The sequence below is a fragment of the Rhipicephalus sanguineus genome, chromosome 2 (assembly GCF_013339695.2).
Source record: "Rhipicephalus sanguineus isolate Rsan-2018 chromosome 2, BIME_Rsan_1.4, whole genome shotgun sequence".
Classification (NCBI taxonomy): domain Eukaryota; kingdom Metazoa; phylum Arthropoda; class Arachnida; order Ixodida; family Ixodidae; genus Rhipicephalus; species Rhipicephalus sanguineus.
Window position 1 is genome coordinate 21,372,322 of NC_051177.1, and position 18,914 is coordinate 21,391,235.

Below are 18,914 nucleotides of genomic sequence, written 5' to 3' on the forward strand. Positions count from 1 at the left end.
ATTTAAGGTTCGTCACACCTCCATCGCACTGTTTTTATTACGATTTAAGTCGAACGTACGTCTACCTAACAGTCGTGCTTCTCAGCAGCGGTTCACTTGAAAAACGCGCTCACGTTTTTGCCAAATGTATCATGCTTACCTGCAGGCGCGAAAAGTGGACAGTTTACTGAACCCCTAAGAAGTGCACTGTAACCACTCGGACACAAAAAGAGCCAGGGACGGTGGCAATTAAGGCCACGCAATGGTTCCGTGCGCCACTGCGTGCGTATAGCAGGCATGTAGGGTCTCTCACGCTGTTCCACGGTATCGATCCGCAGTTAGGCTCGACACACCAGGCTGTTCGCAAACACTGCCTTCGTGAAACACCGAGAGGCACCAGCATGTGTTCTTTGTGCGAAGAGCCTTTGTGCGAGGTCGCCTTATCACCCCGACAACCCGCTCTTTCCGTTGTCTCGCGAGCTTCGCCATCGTGTCGCCACCTATTGAAGAGATTCGCCATAGTTTGCGCATAGACCCAAGACGAGCTTCACGAGAGAGGAAAAAAGAGAGCACGAGTCGGGCCGCGATGTTTCTTAGCGTAACTCGCTTGTCCCGTTGTTTGTTGCAGCTCGATCTGAGGGTGTCCCGTTGTAAGGGATATCGATTGCCTCGGGTCGTGGCACACGCAGAAAAGAAAGGAATGGTCGCTGGCGGGCCGTGGATGGTTCTGCTCGCTGCACTCCTATAGAAAGACAGCAGGAGCAAAATGGAGGAGGTACACGAGAGTGCAGATGGGAAGCTTGTTATAGCACTTTCGTCGACAGAAAGCCCGGCTTAATTCTTCCATTCTAACACCCCGCACTGGCCCCGCCGGCGGAGGCTGTCCGGTTACGAGTTCGAGTTCTTTATTCGACAGTTCATAACTGCTATGTGTGCCTATTGATGTAAATCAGCAGTCTGAACCAATTCCTCATGCTGAAATGATATACCAAAGGCCTAGAACGTAGATTACTTCATTTTCTTTTTTTAAGGCGCAAGCGAGCAGTTTCTCGATCGTCTTCCGGCTGCATCGATCGTCTTCCGGCTAATGCCGCTCCTGGTCCTGATGGCATCTGCCCTAAGCTTCTGAAAATGTCAAAACCTGCAATATGCGACATTTTAGCGGCACTTTTCCAGCAGTCTATCGACACTGGATGCGTCCCAAATGATTGGAAGGAAGCTCGCGTAATTCCTATATTTAAATCTGGTGACCCGTCTAACCCATCGAATTACAGACCAATATCTTTAACTAGTACTTGTTGCAAACTCCTAGAACATATAATTTCATCTGCTCTCATGAAGTTTCTTACAGAACATAACTTCTTCTTCATCAATCAGCACGGTTTTTTGCATGGTCGTTCTTGCGAAACGCAATTGTTCGAATTAATTAATGACTTGCATCACTCTGTTCACTGCTTGCATCAAATTGATGCTATATTTGTTGATTTCGCGAAGGCCTTTGATAAGGTTCCTCACTTGCGGCTTGTTCATAAACTTACAAGTCTTAACATAAATACAAAGGTTGTTAGGTGGATTACCAACTTCCTAGCCAACCGATACCAATCCGTATTCGTTAATGACCATTTGTCTCCGTTAATTCACGTCAAATCTGGAGTACCACAGGGTTCCGTGCTCGGGCCTATCTTGTTCTTAGTTTATATTAACGATATTAGTAATGGTATGCATTCAACCGTTAGATTATTTGCGGACGACTGTGTGATTTACAGGCAAATCAGTAACCCTCAGGACACCAGCTTCCTTCAGTCTGACCTTGAAAATCTTAGTAAATGGTGCAACAATTGGCAAATGCAAATTAACGTTAACAAAACAAAAGCTATCACGTTCGGGACAACGGCTAACCTCGTGTTTTACGACTACACGTTGAACAACATGCCCATAGACTCTGTATCCACAATAAAATACCTTGGTGTACATTTGTCATCAGACCTGTCATGGAACACCCATATAGACGCTATCGTCAGTAAAGCATCCAGATCACTTGGCTTCATAAGGCGTAATTTGCATCCGGCGAACTCCGAAACTAAACTTCTTGCTTATAAAACCTTAGTACGCTCAAAACTCGAATATGCCTCCTTCATCTGGAATCCGCATCAGGCCTACCTCAAACAGAAACTGGAGTCGGTACAAAATAAGGCTGCTCGCTTCATCACAAAAAACTACTTACGAACATCAAGCGTAACTGAAATCAAATCTTCACTCAATTTAGCTCCTCTAGAAAATCGCAGGTTGCTGACACTATTGTCATTCTTTCATAAGCTTTACTTCAATCAGTCATCCCACGATATCTTCAATATCAGACCAGCTCGTCATATATCTTCGCGACTCGATCACCAACATAAAATTGAACCTATTTTCGCTCGCACTAATCTCTTCTTTCACTCCCCACTTCTCCTCGCCATTCGTGAATGGAATCTTCTTCCTGCTGACATTGTGCTCATTGTGAATCATGACTCATTTGTAACTAGTCTAAAGTCATTTCTAGGACAAAATGGAAGCCAATAGAAAAATTCTATCCTCAATTCACTAGTGCTGATTTTCTATGTTTTCTTTTTCTTTTTTTTACGTTGCGTTTTATTCATTCTGTTCTGCTTGTCTTGTTTATTTAGTGTTTTTTCTATTAGTTTCATGTGATACTGATGATGTTTATTGTTATGAAACTTTACTTTATGATTGTTTTTTTTTTTTACGTATTATAATACTGTCACACGTAGCTGTTTTTACACCATTTGATGTTTACTTATTCATGTACTCTGATTTCATTGTTCAGTGTGTATTTTATTTATTTGCCACATTAACTGTATCCCCCCCCCCCCCTATGTAATGCCTTCTGGGCCCTTAGGGTATCTGAATAAAAAAGGGTAAGCATACGTTAATGCTCATTATATACGCTAATGACAACATTAAATGCAAAATAAAAACTAATATTTCTTTTTTTTTCAACGTACGAAGAGAAATAACTATTTTTTTGCGTCTGTTCAAGTGACTGACGCAGCCTTACTTCGAATTTGTGCTTGTATCACATTTGAGGGGCTTAAAAATGGAGTGCCATGGCACGATCTATATCTTTAAATGCACATTTATCATAAATTCAATGCAAAAATGTGCGAGACTCCCTAAGTTGGTTTGGAAGTTCACGAAAATTTCCGCAGCCCTCAACCACGGCGTCCCTCATAGTCATATCGTGGTTTTGGGACGCAAAACCCCAACAATTATTACTGAACATTCATGAGCTATCGTTAAAAAGCAAAATTGCGCGTACTTCTTCTGAATAGCCAACTTATGCGCGCGGTTTTCATAACCAGCGATCGCCAATTTTTGTTCTTCGCCCCGGCTTACACAGGCTCCACGTTGGAGGTGAACTCAGAATTTTTGCCGGCGGTCAATGTCGACGTCCTAGTACAATCCCGTGGGAACAAGCTCGAGCAGCAGCTGCTGCTGCTGCTGCGTTCGATCCAGTACGTGAGTGGCCAGACACACCCCTCTAGCACTTCCGACGGAACTCACTTATCCAGCTTCGGTGTATCAGACAGGCATATATAGGAGAGAACGACAGAGAGTTGATCTAGTGGATAGGGATTCATCGCACACGATAGTAAGGCGTGCGAACGCATAACTAGAGAACAGAATGACAAAGCACAAACACCGGCGTTTCCGGTTCTCTTGTGTCCGTTATTGCGCGGCGTACTTTCTTCCGTGATGAATCTGTGAAAGAATGGTTTGTTTGTTCGATTCTTTCTCTCGTAAAAGCAGCCTTAAGGGGCGGATAAAATGCATATATATATATATATATATATATATATATATATATATATATATATATATATATATATATATATATATTAAGAAGAAGTGCGCGTGCATTAGAATAAATGCATGGCAACTGAACCACGACGCGTCTCTGTTTTGTAACGTTACACAAGTCGACAGGATCGACCTCATCAATCTGCCATGGCTAAGCCGAAGCCTCCACTCAACATACCGAAGTACAAGGGAACACCAGAAGACGTCCCCGTCGACAAGTGGCTTCTTCTTTTCGATACGAAGGCGGTCGAGGCATCGTGGACACACAGCGATCGGGTCAGTCACTTCAGCGAATACATCGAAGGGGAAGCGTTCAAGTGGTACCTAACAGAGATTTTCGGCAAAGGCGAGACATGGGACGATATCAAGAGCGGCATGTAAAACCGCTTTGCTACGACCGACGGAGATGCCTTTCGTCTCTTCATTCACTACCGGCTGAAAGGAGGGCAGACCATCAAGGACTACTACGACGAGAAAAAACGACTGGGCTCCTTGGCCGACCTTAAAGAGTGCCACATCATTTCTGGACTGACTGACGGTGTTCCTCCTGATGTGGAACTAGCGCTCGCCGGAATGTCTTTCACCTCGTCATCAGAGTGGCTCGCCGCTGCTCAACGGGTCGAGACATCCTTAAAACGGGTGAGAGGAGTTTCTTTTGCTCGTAATCCTGGCACTACATCAGGAGCTTCACGTCTCTTCAGCAGACCGCAGCAGCCAACGTTGACTTCTCGACCGCGTGCCCCACAAAACGAATGTAGATATTGCTCAGCTGCTGGCTTCCCACGGCAGTTTCATTGGCACAACGAATGTCCGCGCCGCGGCAACGTGTCCGCTATTGAGACTAGACCGGGAAACGAGGAGAGCGACCCAGAGTTTCATTAATACGCTTCAAAGCTCTCATCAACGGAAGGTCAGTAACTGCAATTCTTGATACAGGAGCCACCATTACTTGTATCAGTAAGGATGTGTACAAACAGCTCAAACTTCAGTTGATGAGAGACTCCAGCATCGCTGTCCAGCAAGTTACTTCAAGCATTCGAACTTTGGGTCGCGTAAACATTCATTTGCAAATTGGGAATGTAACAAAGAAAGTTTATGTACACGTTCTGCGAGGCATGAGAACGCAATTAATTCTTGGCCTAGACAGCGCTTCGTACTTCAATCTTTCTGTAAATTTGGAAAGCAAGTCAGTGACGCAAGGACGTCAAAATTTGAACCTACCGGATCATAATGAAAAGCAAACCATTGAAGCCCCACTGATGAACACCCTGACTTCGGAAAACTTATCAGAGCGTGAATCTGCGGTGCTCGACTCTCTTTTAAACAAGTATGACGAGATCTTTTCGAAATCCCAAACAGATATTGGATGCATCACTACTGAGCAACATAGGATCGCACTTACCAATGCTGTCCCAATTCATCGAGCACCATACAGATGTTCACAGGCAGACAAAGCGGAGATTAACAAACAAGTTGACGCCCTCATTAAGCAAGGGGTTGTGAGGCCTTCGTTATCCCCCTACGCCGCACCGGTCATCTTAGCGGAAAAGAAGGGCGAAGGACGTACTCGGCTATGTATTGACTACCGCAAGCTCAACGCCATAACGGTACCCGACTATCAACCAATTCCACGTATAGATGATATTCTTGACCACTTGGGAAAGGCGGAGTTTTTCACTACGTTGGATGTAACGTCCGGATACTGGCATGTCCGAATGCATCCCGATGACGTTCAGAAAACTGCGTTTGTCACGGCTAATGGTCATTATGAGTGGTTGGTAATGCCGTTCGGGTTAAAGAACGCTCCGGCTACATTTGAAAGAGCCATGAAATCAATAATAGCCAAACATCAGCTCACTAATGTTAACAACTACTTTGACGATGTGGTCGTATACTCGGAGACATTTGACGATCATATACGACACCTTGAGGCTTTATTGAAAGCTCTTAAAACCGAGAACGTAAGACTAAAACGAAAAAAGTGCCAGTTTGCAAGATCCAGCATTGAATATTTGGGACACAAGATTTCACATGGAATAGTGACACCTAAGCAAAGTAACGTGGCTGCAATACTCAGATTTCCGACACCTAAACGAGAGAAAGATCTCCAGCGTTTCCTGGGCACTGTAAACACTTACAGACAGTACATCCCTCATTTCAGCGATATTGCTCTTCCCCTCACGAAACTACTCTGCAAAGGCAGCAAGTGGTCGTGGACAGAAGCATGCGAGCAAGCCTTTCGGGAACTGAAGGAGCGAATGACTGAAGAACCGGTGCTTCGCATATACGATCCTTCTATACCATGTACTGTGTACTGTGACGCGTCTGCCGAAGGCATTGGTGCAGTGCTGAAGCAGCCTGACGACAAAGGCAAGGAACATCCCATTGCCTATTATTCCCGCAAACTACTGAAGCATGAGATGAACTATGCTATTACAGAGAGAGAATGCCTTGCCATTATAGATGCCATTGATAAATGGCATTGCTACCTTCACGGAAAGCCATTCACTGTCGTAACGGATCACTCTGCACTTCAGTGGTTGAAGAATGTTAAGAATCCGCAAGGTCGTCTCTTCCGGTGGTCTTTAAAGTTGTCAATGTATGAAGTCAACATCAAACATCAAAAAGGCGTAAGCAACGTAGAAGCGGATACACTCTCCAGAGCCCCCATAGTTCAACTTCTGTCACACGACGAACTTCAACGATGCACCAATGAGCACCCAAGAGGACCGTATTCATTGGAAAACAACATAGTCATCGTCAAAAGAAAAGGACTAAGGAAGATATATGTGCCACATGAACTCCGCCCTACCATTCTTAAGAACGCACATCAACATTTTGGGCATGTCGGAGTGAAGAAGACACTGTCACTCCTGTCTCCACAATACTATTGGCCGGATATGGTAACCGATGTTGCCACCTATATTCGGCATTGCGATACATGCCAGAGATGCAAGAAGACGAAAACAAAGAAGCATGGGACACTTGAATCACTGCCTCCAGCTGAAGAGCCTTTTGACCTCTTCGCAATGGACACCATTGGAGGATTTTCTGGATACGGCTCATCAAAAAGGTTTATCCATTTGGTTATTGATCATGCTACTCGCTACGTATGGGCGTTCGCTCATAAAAGTGAAAACAGTGACGCCTACATCTCATGCCTGAAAACCATTTTTGCTGCGGGAAAACCAAGGAAGTTCCTTTCAGATCGCGGAACGGGATTCACTGCAGGAAAATTTAAGCAGTTCCTAAAGCACAACCGAATACATCAACTCTTCACTTCATCTCATCATCCGCAATGCAATGGTATGAATGAGCGGACAAACCAGACCATTGTAACCAGACTTAAATGTAAGATCAATGACGAGCCACAGAAGTGTTGGACAAAACTGCTCTCGGAAGTAATAGACGAGTACAACAGAACGCCCCACGAAGTTACCGGCTACGCACCTTCATTCCTGATGTATGGAATTCCATCGTATCCAACTATTCTGGAACAACGAGAAGAAACTGTTGAAGAAGCGCGGAAAGCTGCGGTTCACAATTCCATCGCCTACCACAATAAGAACAAAATCATCTATGATAGGAAATTTCTCCCGATTGAGTTCCAAGTCGGTGACTTTGTCCTTTACGAGACACCATGGCATCCCAACAACGGCAAACTGAGTTCCATCATGGAAGGTCCTTACAAGATTCTACGCAAGGTCTCACCAGTGAACTACGAGATCGACCGCTCTGTGTTTCCTTTAGGTAGAAACTCTGATATTGTTCATGTTAGCAAACTGCGGCGTTATTTTGTACCTTCTGAACTGCGACTTTCTCGGGGGGAGGGGGAAAAGTGTAACGTATGAACAAGGCGATGGTAGGAGAAGGCGACGAAGAAGAAGTGCGCGTGCATTAGAATAAATGCATGGCAACTGAACCACGACGCGTCTCTGTTTTGTAACGTTACACATATATATATATATATATATATATATATATATATATATATATATATATATATATATATATATATATATATATATATATATATATATATATATATATATATATATATATATATATATCGCACATTGCCTTCTCTAATTCTGTAAAGTATCGGCATATTATAGTTCGGCATATATCTACAGGTCGCCGGATATTCTCGGTGTTCTTAACGTTATCTCGTAGCATTTCTCAGCGCCAGAAGCAGAGACCAGAATCGCGATGCATACATTTATTCTAAAGCATGCCAAACTACACCAACCCCGGTTCTCTGATTGTGCGAGCAAGAAATGCGAGAATAAGCTGGTGGTTTGGAGGAGACCGGATATGGCTGCAAATGTAGTGTGCAGCATTCACTCGAAGCATTTTACTTACAGTCGAAAATAAGGCCGTTTTAGCAATAAAACTATTCTCGCCATATACCCATGCAATGCATGCATCAAACTGGCATATAATAGACGAAAGTGCATCGATGTAATTGCCACCTAAGTAATAGCACATAATTAGCAGTAGCCGAGGTGTTTTCAAACGTCGGTTCGCTGCGCAATACACGAAAGGCGGGATGTCACGGTGGTTAGATTTCTATGCTATCATACCGCTCACAAAATTAGATTCTTTTCTCGTTCGTCAGTGCCTAGAAAATGCTGGTCTTTAAAGCAGTCATCAATCAGAAACGTAATTTGTGGATCAGGTTCGTTTTTGTCTAATTAATAGTAGAGACAAAATTAACGACACAACCTCCGTCAGTGATTTACTAACCAGATAAAAGGGAAGACAGAGAATAATTCACGTAGTTCTGAAATAAAGAAAGCATATCGTAAAATAAGCTGTAGAACGCACTCCTACACACGTGGTACTGAAGTTACTGGCCATCAGCTAATTTCGTTGCATCGGCACATCTGTCGGCTTGAAACATCACCTTCGGTGGAGGTTGCATTCGCGCAACGACCGCGTGTTATCTTTACCGTATTGCCGTACTTTTGCAAGCTGAGAAATAATGATTACATTGCTTTATGAAAATAACGTTTCTACCTGTACCGTTGCGCACACATACAGCCGCTGTGCAGTTAACATATCACATTCGTGTAACGCGCACAATGATCTTTTCGAGCAATCGCATGAGTAATGCAACTGTTCTATAAACTACGTTTCACATGAAGCGATACAGGAAATGCAATTCTCTAAAACAATGACAAAAGAAATAAAACCCTCCCAGGAACTGTGGTCCTGCGGCTATCAACGTATATCGCAGTCAATGAGTAATTTGATTTTCATAATTTGCAAAGAACAGACTCAGTAGTGATAGATGAAAGCTGCCGTTTGCCAATCTAGTGGGCCCGTAGCAGTGTTGTATGCGTTACCGAAAAAAAGTAACTAAATACGTTACTCGTTACGCTAAAGAAAACGGAACGCGTTACCGTTACAGTTACCGAAAAAAACTAACGCACGTTACTTCTGACGTTACTCCTTAGTCAGAAATCTTAATAAGTATGTCCTCGGCTCAAGAACCTACAATGCCCACTTTAAGAACCTACAATAGCAACTAGCATATTTATATGTCACATTAAAGTCGTCGCCCAAACAAAAAATTTACCCGAAATACTGATTAAACGAGAACAATTTGCACAAATATGGCGTATCTTCGCAGTACTATAGTGGCCTAAAGTTGCTTATATACTTACATGTGATGGCTTCTAACTCTGGGGCACATGGGGAAGCTATTTTTCGGAATGGGTCAATAAACACAAAAGGATCGATTTCATCATGAACGCTCTCCGCAATGAAAATATCACAAGAAATTTGCAGTAATTATTACGGCGTGCTTCTACTACCAAAATAAATGCGCAAATTTTGTAGCAATAAAGGAATATTCTTAAATGGCATAGATCTGGGGCAACTTATTTGCGCAAAAAAACAAGTCTTTTTCGATTTTACCTGTGTAATTGCCGCAAATATTGCGACTGCGTATACATGCGAAAGTGTTCAAGGTGAGCCTCGCTTGCTTAGGAGTTCAATAATCAGAAACGTAGACGCAGTTGCAGATATCAAGTAGCAAAACTAATTTTGAATAAGAAGTTTATAAACAGTGCTAGAGTAGTGCAGGAACAGTTTCCTAATGTAAGAACAAACTGCTGAATGTAAGAAACAGCTGTGTTTCGAAGCTTTAATCAGACAGCTTCACTCGCTGACTAGCGAACACGTCCGCACCTACGCTAAACAGGAGCGCGACAGACGCACTGCATGGTACTCCTGTATTCACTTTAAGGCTGGCGAATGCGCCGAAAGTTTTCCTTGAGCCCGCTCATGGCGATGACATACGGCATCACAGGTGCCGAGAAAGTCGTTCATCTTCAGTGGGCGATTACGTTCAGGAGGCATTTCCAAAGCAGTCATCCTCCTTAGCGCTGGAGCTCACACCGAGTCTTGATGTCCACAAGACGAGCAGGTCTCGACAGCTCGCTTTTAACGGTTACGAGGACCGCATCACACTTCGCTTCATCGACAATCAACGACAACTTGAACCTCGATAGCAAGGTAGCCGAAACTATAGCAGATCCATTTAATAAACTTCAGCAATTTGCTCCCCATTGCAATTTCCCCCGCGTCAAAAAGGACCCCATGCGGGGTCGCTTTGTCAACGCTTGGCAAGCCAACAGCAGTCTGCCGCAGCGACAAAATAACGTCGGGGCGAGCTCTGAGAAAGGCGCTCATACAAGCCGAATGAATTTTGTCTAAGACTGCGAGGATAATTGAAATGAAAAGTAACGAGTAACGTGACACCTCACGTTACTGAAAAATGGTAACGAAAGTACATTACCCGTTACAGTTCTAAAATAGTAACGAGTACGTTACTAAGTTACTGAAAAAGGTAACGCGTTACCGGTAACGCCGTTACTTGTAACGCGTTGCCGCCAACACTGGCCCGTAGCTTCGCTTAGCAACACTGCTGGGTGGCAACAGTACCCAGATATTGGATAAGAACTGAAAACAAAGTGCATGTACAAAACAGACCTTCAGACATTTGTCCATGAAGACAAACTACCCTTTCACGTTTGACATGAGATAGATGCGAATGAAGTGGAGAACAGCATGCAGTGAGTAAGAGACGCGTTCCATTGCAGAATTTAAGCACGCTCTATGACCATTTAATGGTTCGCGATTTCTCGATAAAAAACGGTTCATTCTTTTTTTTTTCTCGTATTGTTTTCCAATGAACAAAAGTCACAGTTTCATCGGATTGGCGCAGCACTAATAGCAATATTAATGAATCAAATATCTATACAAAAGAGAGAGAGAGAAAGAGAAGAGGAAAGGCAGGGAGGTTAACCAGACGAACGTCCGGTTTGCTACCCTGGGATAAGGGAACGGGGAATAGAAAGAGGAAGAGATAGAGAGAGAATGAGAGCACTGCACGTGCAAAGGGGGGTACAATCAGTCACTGAGGCTGGAGCTTCTCATACCTACATGACATCAGCGTTCTGAAATTTCATTGGGGAATCGCGGCATTTGAGAGGGCCGTGGGCGAGCCGTTGTGATTACTGCAGCGCTGAAAACACTGGATCGAGAATCTCCAGCACTTGCAGGGCAGTTCGGGCTGACGGAGTGTTTAGCTTATTCAAGAGCATGAATATGGTGTTCAGAAGAGAGCGAAGCATCGCAGCAATGTCCTTGTTTTTCTCCGGCAAGTCGTGGGGAACCAGCGCTGTCGTTGACTCGGTCCGTGTCTGCTGCGACCATTGGAGTCGCTGTGTATGGTGCTGTGGCTTTGGCTGCGGCTGTTGTTCTGGCTGTGGCTCTGGCTGCAGCTATGGCAATGCCGGCCATGCTTCAGTGTCCGTGTGCTCTGGTGCGGTCTTGTCCTTAGAAATCGACTCGGGCGTGTCTAGTCTAGGAAGCAGAGTATGAGGTGTCACCTGTGAACTGCGCTTCACAGAGTTCCTTGAAACTCTACGGCGTCGGGAGCGTCGCTTTGTGATGACAGCAACAGCTTCCCGACGAGACGAGCGGTCTCGTACCATCTGGTTTAGGATCTCGTTTTCCTTCTGTTTCTTGGGGCACTCGTTTGACGAAGCGTCATGGGACCCGAGGCAATTGCGCCACTTCAGGACCGTGGCATCACAGGAGTCTGCAGCGTGTGGCTCGGCGCAGCGCGAGCAAATGATCGTGCTCTGACACATGGCGCTCACGATGTCCAAACCTCATACATTTGCGGCATTGGAGTGGCCTTGGAATGAACGGTCTTACAAGATGCCGAAAGTGGCCTACCTTGACATGCGAGGGCAGAGATTAACCCTTGAATGTTAGTTCTATACAGCGAGATGTGCCCATGCGCGACATGTGTATTATAGGGGTGCCATCTACTGTTGGCTTCACCAGACTGGGCAAGTCTGTGTTGGACACAGAGACGTCCACATCGTAGATGACACCAGTAGTGGTACCACTGGCCAGTGGGATGTACGAGCGAACTTTTATGCCATCAAGTTCCGTAATTTTGCTAAATGTGCGCAGTGCAGTCTCATGCGCAACGTCGACAGCCAGGACATTTTTTCTTGTGTTGACTCTCACGTCCCTTACTTCATTTGACACCGCCGCTTCGAGAAGCACCGAGACCGACTGTCTGTTGAGTTGTCTCAGGTTGTCGGTAGCGAGTTCTGGTACGAAAATAATCGTACTGACTGCGGTCTTCCGAGTAGATTTCAGAATTGACCTGCCTGAAGACAGGGGGGACCCGGTGTTTCTTCGCTTTGCCTTACGGCGTCGTACGAGCTGAAAGTCGTCATCGGACCAGTCCTCACTGCTGAGCGAGTAGACACTGGTTTCGTCGCTGTCCGTAGCACTATGGAGCCCAGTGCGCTTCCTGGAGACCACCGCCGCTGTCGCCGCCATCCCCAGCAGTGCCCGGGGACGTCTATACTTGCATCGGCGCCAGAAACGAGGCGGATATCCAGCGGTGAAGGCAGAAATATTAAGAAACTAGCGGATCGGTAGTCACAAACGTTCTGTAAAGCGAACACTGATTCGTACGTAAATCTAGCATGTGAATTATAATACGGTAAACGCTCGCGCACTAACTAAATTAACGAGCACAGTGTCTGGAAACAGCAACACATGCTACACGATGAGCACAAACGCTAGCTTTTACATCGCTGGCTTGACCAAACAGCGCAAACAGAAGTAAGCAGGCGCATCTCGTTGACTCTCGCTTCACTGGCATGATGGGAGCCGCACCATTACGCGCGCCACGATTCAGGGATGTTGGTGGAAACACCGCACACGAGGCGACCAGCCGTCTTGATTCACTCAAGCTTTGGAAACGCCGCAGGTTACTTGCAAGATAGGATGCACGCGCCACCTTTTACGACATTAGCTGCGCGGAGCAACGGCCTGACCATTCCAGGCCAATGGCTGCGACAATAGAGACGCACGCTTTAGCTGCAAACCCACCCTCTGCCACGCTTGCCTTCCCTCATTCCCTGCGCTAACGTGAACGTTTCCCGCGTATGGGATACTTTCTTTTGATTTCATGGTGCACCAGAATATCTTATTGCGTTTAGACTTTGTATGTATGAACCGCCATGCCAACGCCGACTTCGATGCCGACGACAAACTCTAGCATGGATTATCCCTGTAAATGCTTTTACAAAATATTTTCTTAAACAAGCAAACTACGCGACATTTAATTACCCGTTACGTGTACAGTGTTTACGTCGGCGCCATGTTGTCGTCCAAAGTGGACGACGTGGCTGCCATACCCAATTACAGGCTCGATTTGCTATGCCATTCCACGTGGAACGAGTCCGAGTTCTTGTCGCTGGGTTTGGGCGACCAGCTCACCACTGTGCGCTGGGTGAAACAGAACGTAGGCTTCTTCGGCGGCAACTCGACTCGCCTGGTTCTAGCTGGACACGGCGCAGGGGCCGCGTCCGACGGTCGCTGGATGCTCGGCACGCAGCCCGAAGTCGCTGACGTGCAGCGCTTCGTCATCATTTGCGGGAACCCCTACGCCCGGTGAGGCTTCCTTAAAGTAAAGCTTCGCAGATCGCATAAACCAGAAACGTGAGCCTTAGAAAGCAATGGTTGCAGCCTTGAGTGGAAAGCGGTTTACAGTGATCGATGCCGACCACCTTCACTTCAGAGCCCCGGTTACATTGAAGAAGCCATGGCGCAAAAAAAAAAAAAAATTAACGTGCCTTGGAGGTGCATTCGAGCAAGGAAATTTCATGTGTTTAGCGAGAACTCTTGCTTAAGCGTGCCATTGAACGCCGCAATCTTTTTTTTTTTCTTCTTTTTTTTTGCGACATAGACTTGCCCTTAAGGCATAATATTTGTTTGTATATTTGTATTAAATATGCGCTGTTAGTCCGGTGTTGTGTATGAGGTGAAGAAGTGTCTTGTGGGTTGTGTTGTCATGTATCCATCGGTCATAACCGTTCGTGTCACTGTAGCGAAAGCCAGCTTGCAGGAGATGACGGGAGCGTTCCGACTGTAACCCTTGGCATGTCCATATAAGGGGGTATGCATCTGCTTGCATCACTGAAGCAGAGCAGTACGGGCATGTAGCACCCACTGGTAAATGCGACCAGTTCCATGTTGAGATAACAGCCGGGGTAAGGGCTAACCCTGCCCGAAGCCTCCTAAGCACGACTTCCTCCGCCCTACTAAGGTGAAGGGGGAGAGAGCAGACACACGGTTGGATAAGAGCGCGTGTATCCGGCCGGAGGACATTTTAACGGGCACGGAGTGTATTTAGGGGTTGAGGTGGAAGGCGAATGGATGGGAGCTCTGTATTAGGAGGGCAGTGTGCCTGTTGGTCAACAGCAATATTGTGATCATTCGGGAGATTTATGACGCTTACGAAGCGAGCATCGTACCTTACTTATGCAACAGGAGTATGAACTAACCAATTGCAGGTCGTTGTGAAAAGCACGTCATCACTTCATTTTCGTTTTTGCATCGATGGCATCGTCCCAACGGAGGGAGGACGATGCGGTGAAACTTGCACCCCTCCCCTAATGGAGAACCCTGCATGCGCACGCCTATGGTGGCCATCTCAAAGAGGATACAACGCTCCTACACTGCTTACGCAGGTACAAAGACGCCGATGTGATTACGAAGAACATGCATATTCTCGCCCGCCGTGTCCAATGCGAGAGCTACGACGAAGTCACTTCCGTCGAGGAGATTCTCCCGTGCCTCAGAAGGTTTCCGTCCTCGGTGCTTGTGCCGCGGCTGAGCGGGCTGAACGGACGCCTCATGGATCCTTCCACAAGCATGGATGACACTCCCGCTGCGAACGAGCCGAATATTTCCAGACCGCGCGGGTCGCTTCTCTTAGGAACCACTCACGATGAAGGCTACCACTTCGTGGGCCGGATGGCGAAGCAGGACGGCGTGTCTCAGGAGTGGATGCATCGCTGGCTCGCATCCCAGAGCGTAGACACTGCCTCCGTTTTTCTAGACAATTACCAGGTTGGTCTCAGAATCCTGCTTTTGTTAAAGGTAAACTGCGTGACAAATTCGGCATCGACTGTAGATTGAATGGCAAAAAATAGGCGCCCGTTTCTTTGTATCACGCCCGAATACCGCCGCAGCCGTTCCGCTTCACACACACACACACACACACACACACACACACACACACACACACACACACAACACACACACACACACACACACACACACACACACACACACACACACACACTTGTCAAGCTCCCTCCTCTATTTTCCCTTCCCCCAAGAGCTCGCATGTGCAGCTAGTGTCCAGCGAGCCTGCACATTCGCTGTCGGCTTTTACCACGGTATTGTGAAACTGTGGACGTCGAATAGCGCAGATATATGAAAGGAAGTGAGAAAAATTGGAAAATGAGGAGGGGGAGCAGGAGAAAGGGGAATAAATGTTCATAGCGCGAAACAGCGAGAAAGTGTTCTTTCTTCGTTGCCCGAGATGGGCGGTTCTCTCAGTCCACAAAGATAACATGTAAATAAAGAGTGGCAGTAACACACATTCTAAAATGCAAAAATTTACCAAGGTCTCCGGTTGACTTGTTAAAGTCACACTCGCAGCTAGGTTGTATTATAATGTTGCCCCCTTTGGGCGTATTTTTGATAAACAATCATCGTATTCGGCGTTGATATTCAGTCACATCTAAATTCAAGTTCTCGAACCTGATATTTGACGCAGTAAATATTTGATTCGCACATATTCATATAAATTGTGTTAATCGGTGCGAATATTCGATTATTCACACACGCCTACCGATAGATGCGAAGTTGTTACACGCTGATTGACTGGGCCGACACCGTACTCGTATGCAGCGAGATCTGGGAACAACCAACTCGACGGTTGTGTGGAGCGAGGCTTACGCCGACGTCCGGTACCCCTGCCTCGTTCGCCGCTTCGCCGAGCGAATGGTGAGCAGCGGCCAGACCGTGCACTGGTTCGTGTTCGATGCGAAGCCTTCGTTCGAAGAGCCGTACCTGCGGGCTAGTACATATTGGTCCCAGTAGACTGGAGTAGCCGCCGCTAATTGTTGGTTAATGAGGTACAATTAATTAGTAATAATTATATTGATAACTCGACAAATACTCACATAGTTATCAAAATGTGAATGAGGCATATGTAGCTATGTTCGAATGACATCTAACTGCGCTATTTTCAACAACGTACTAATTGCGTGCTCATTTTTTTCGGCTGATAAAGAAAGCCCGCGGACGCACATGCACGCGACTCCACAAACACGCCTTCTTTCTCTCACATATTCTCTCTCGCTCGGTGCTCTCTGTTGGCGGGGCTTGGCGGGGCGGGGCGGGGTGGTGCCGCCGTCTGTGAGCGGTTAAGTGAAGTACTGCGTCATGGCACTAACGAGCGCCGATAGAGAGCGATTTGGCGACGACGCAGTGAGACGTAGTAGCGTCTCGATGTCAGCGAGGAACGCTGACCTCGGTAGCGTCGAGGAGTCGCCCCACACGCAGTTAAGTTCTTGGCATTTCGCTTCGTGTTAGCGTGTGACGGCTCGTTGTCGGAGTAGTGCAGCTTCCACCCGCACCAACGGTGTTTCTCCGCGCCCTACTACTTCAAGTCCCATAGCACCGACTGATTAAAGTGCTGCAGTAAGCGCCGCAGCAAGACAACGATGTCTACGTGCGAATGTCATGACTTCGTGGAGCGAGACAGAGAGCCAGCGGGACGTAGACCGCCTTCGCGCGTCCGCGGCTCATGCTACGAATCTCTGCCTCCCGTGTTGCTGAAGCGCAGTGTGGCAGTGTATGCATGATCATTGGTTAGGGTATACCTTATTACTCGGGAGCGCACATCGTGCAGTGTCTGTCCTCAATGAACGACGCTTTGAAGAAGTGCATATTGTCGTGCCGGTGTATTTGGATCCATCCCTCCTCGGCAACCATGCTGTTGCTACGATAGGGCAGCGTCGTACCCGGACTCCGTTTGGTAGCGTAGTCGAGTCTCCGGGTTGAGGAACTGATGCTAGCAAGATGGGAAAACAATAACAAGTTTACTGGCACTTTTCGTACACTCAATTACATCGTGACAAGGTCAGAGTTCAGCGACGAGCGAATTGGATGAGCCTGTTACCAAGGGCTCAGAGCCCCATTTCTCACTCAGCACCGTCGTTTTAACCCCTCAGTTTGGCTCCTCCTTCTAGATGACCACCAATCACACACACGACACCTCACACCATGGCACAGTCCATTCCACTGTCGCGGAGGGGTCATGGCACACTTGAAGCGGCAAGAGTCCGGCGGTTGACGGCACGCAGGTGGGGAGAAGCAGGACAACAGGTTCCTCGTGCTTGCCCCTGCAGATCTTTTCCCCGAAGGCAGCAAAAGGGTTGCGGAGACTCCCGTCCAAACATACCCGTCAGGTGGCTTCGGCAGCGTACCAAGCCAAGCCCAGGTGGTCCATTGTCTCCGGCTTTGCCGTCCCACACTTTTGAGGCCGAGATTCTGCCCATTGTTGGTCACTCGCCGTCACAGGAATTCCGTTTCGTGGAAGGATGCAGGTGTTCTCGCAGTGTGAGAACGCCTCGTCCGCCGATTCTCATTGTCAGCGCTTCGCCACCGACTGCCGGTCATAACAATATCTTTACGCGGGATCCACGATATGCTGTGTCCAGGTATATATTTACCTCATCTATCACAACGGTTAAATCATGATCATGGGCTTTAGTCGTGGCGATGGAGATGTGCCACTAGGCGTCAACGTGGGTGCATCCATGTCAAACGGTGACATATAGCTGCCAAACACAAGCTTTCATAGATCAATGCACAATAAATAATCAACTGCTTCTGTGAAGACATGTTTCTCTTTCGTGTTGTACCGATCCCTATGATGGAGGGATCAGCCATGTTTTGTTTTTTTCACAAAACATGCTCGATTCAACAAGAAGCGACAATACTACATGTTCACTTTATTCAAGGCCGCAGAAACTTTAAAAGCAGTGTTTCATACTAAAATTAAGAGAAGGCACAGTGAAGTTGGGCCTCAGTTTTCGTGTGTATGGTAGATAATAGCACATGGACTTCACGCTTCCGACTTTACTGAACGTTTATACCTTTACTGCCATAAATGGCTCAAATACCAAAGCAGCGTACCCAGCTTTCCAAATTGGTTCTGTACACATGCACAATCATTACAAACTGTTGTGCTGTAATTAAATTTTCTTGAACAGAATATGTAGGTTAGGTCGCAAAGCCATTTGAAACCATACAAGGTTTAGGCGAATTAATATACTACATGACGTATCATTCCGATGCTAGCTCAATTGTAATGCTTCAGGTTCCCATCATACATGAGCACCAGAGTTTCCTCTAGAAATTTTTCTAGTAAGCTTTGTGCTTAAAAAGAAGCTTTGAGAATGTGAAATAAAGAACAGCTGGTTCCTGGCACCACGATAATTTTTATTGTACAGAAACAGGCCAGGAGATGGAGGATGAAGCAGGCAACATGAACAGCTTGACATTGCTAACACAATGAGACGTTTATAATGATCAACAAAACGTTTGTTTCTGTACAGGCACTCATGGAGGTGACAAGGACGGGCGACCGATGACAACAGCTTGACGCA

The 18,914-nt window shown here is 46.4% G+C and overlaps 2 protein-coding genes across 2 annotated transcripts; both read left to right on the forward strand.

Annotated features, from left to right (window-relative positions):
* Positions 1–1,817: 1,817 nt before the first annotated feature.
* Positions 1,818–2,839, forward strand: LOC119381123 (uncharacterized). The gene has a single exon (XM_037649098.2). The coding sequence runs from the start codon at positions 1,825–1,827 to the stop codon at positions 2,539–2,541; it is 717 nt and encodes a 238-aa protein (XP_037505026.2). The 5' UTR covers positions 1,818–1,824; the 3' UTR covers positions 2,542–2,839.
* A 10,704-nt stretch (positions 2,840–13,543) lies between these two features.
* Positions 13,544–16,338, forward strand: LOC119381083 (neuroligin-2-like). Its single transcript, XM_037649070.1, has 3 exons — positions 13,544–13,836; positions 14,916–15,297; positions 16,147–16,338. Exons 1-3 carry the CDS (start codon positions 13,544–13,546, stop codon positions 16,336–16,338), a joined length of 867 nt encoding a protein of 288 aa, XP_037504998.1.
* Positions 16,339–18,914: the final 2,576 nt, after the last annotated feature.

Bases quoted from the DNA above. Each gene is read 5' to 3' on its own strand.
- LOC119381123 (XM_037649098.2), top strand. From the start codon at position 1,825: ATGCAAATTAACGTTAACAAAACAAAAGCTATCACGTTCGGGACAACG.
- LOC119381083 (XM_037649070.1), top strand. From the start codon at position 13,544: ATGTTGTCGTCCAAAGTGGACGACGTGGCTGCCATACCCAATTACAGG. The intron at 13,837-14,915 runs GTGAGGCTTCCT...CTGCTTACGCAG, and splicing joins TGCGGGAACCCCTACGCCCG to GTACAAAGACGCCGATGTGA. The intron at 15,298-16,146 runs GTTGGTCTCAGA...ACTCGTATGCAG, and splicing joins TTTTTCTAGACAATTACCAG to CGAGATCTGGGAACAACCAA.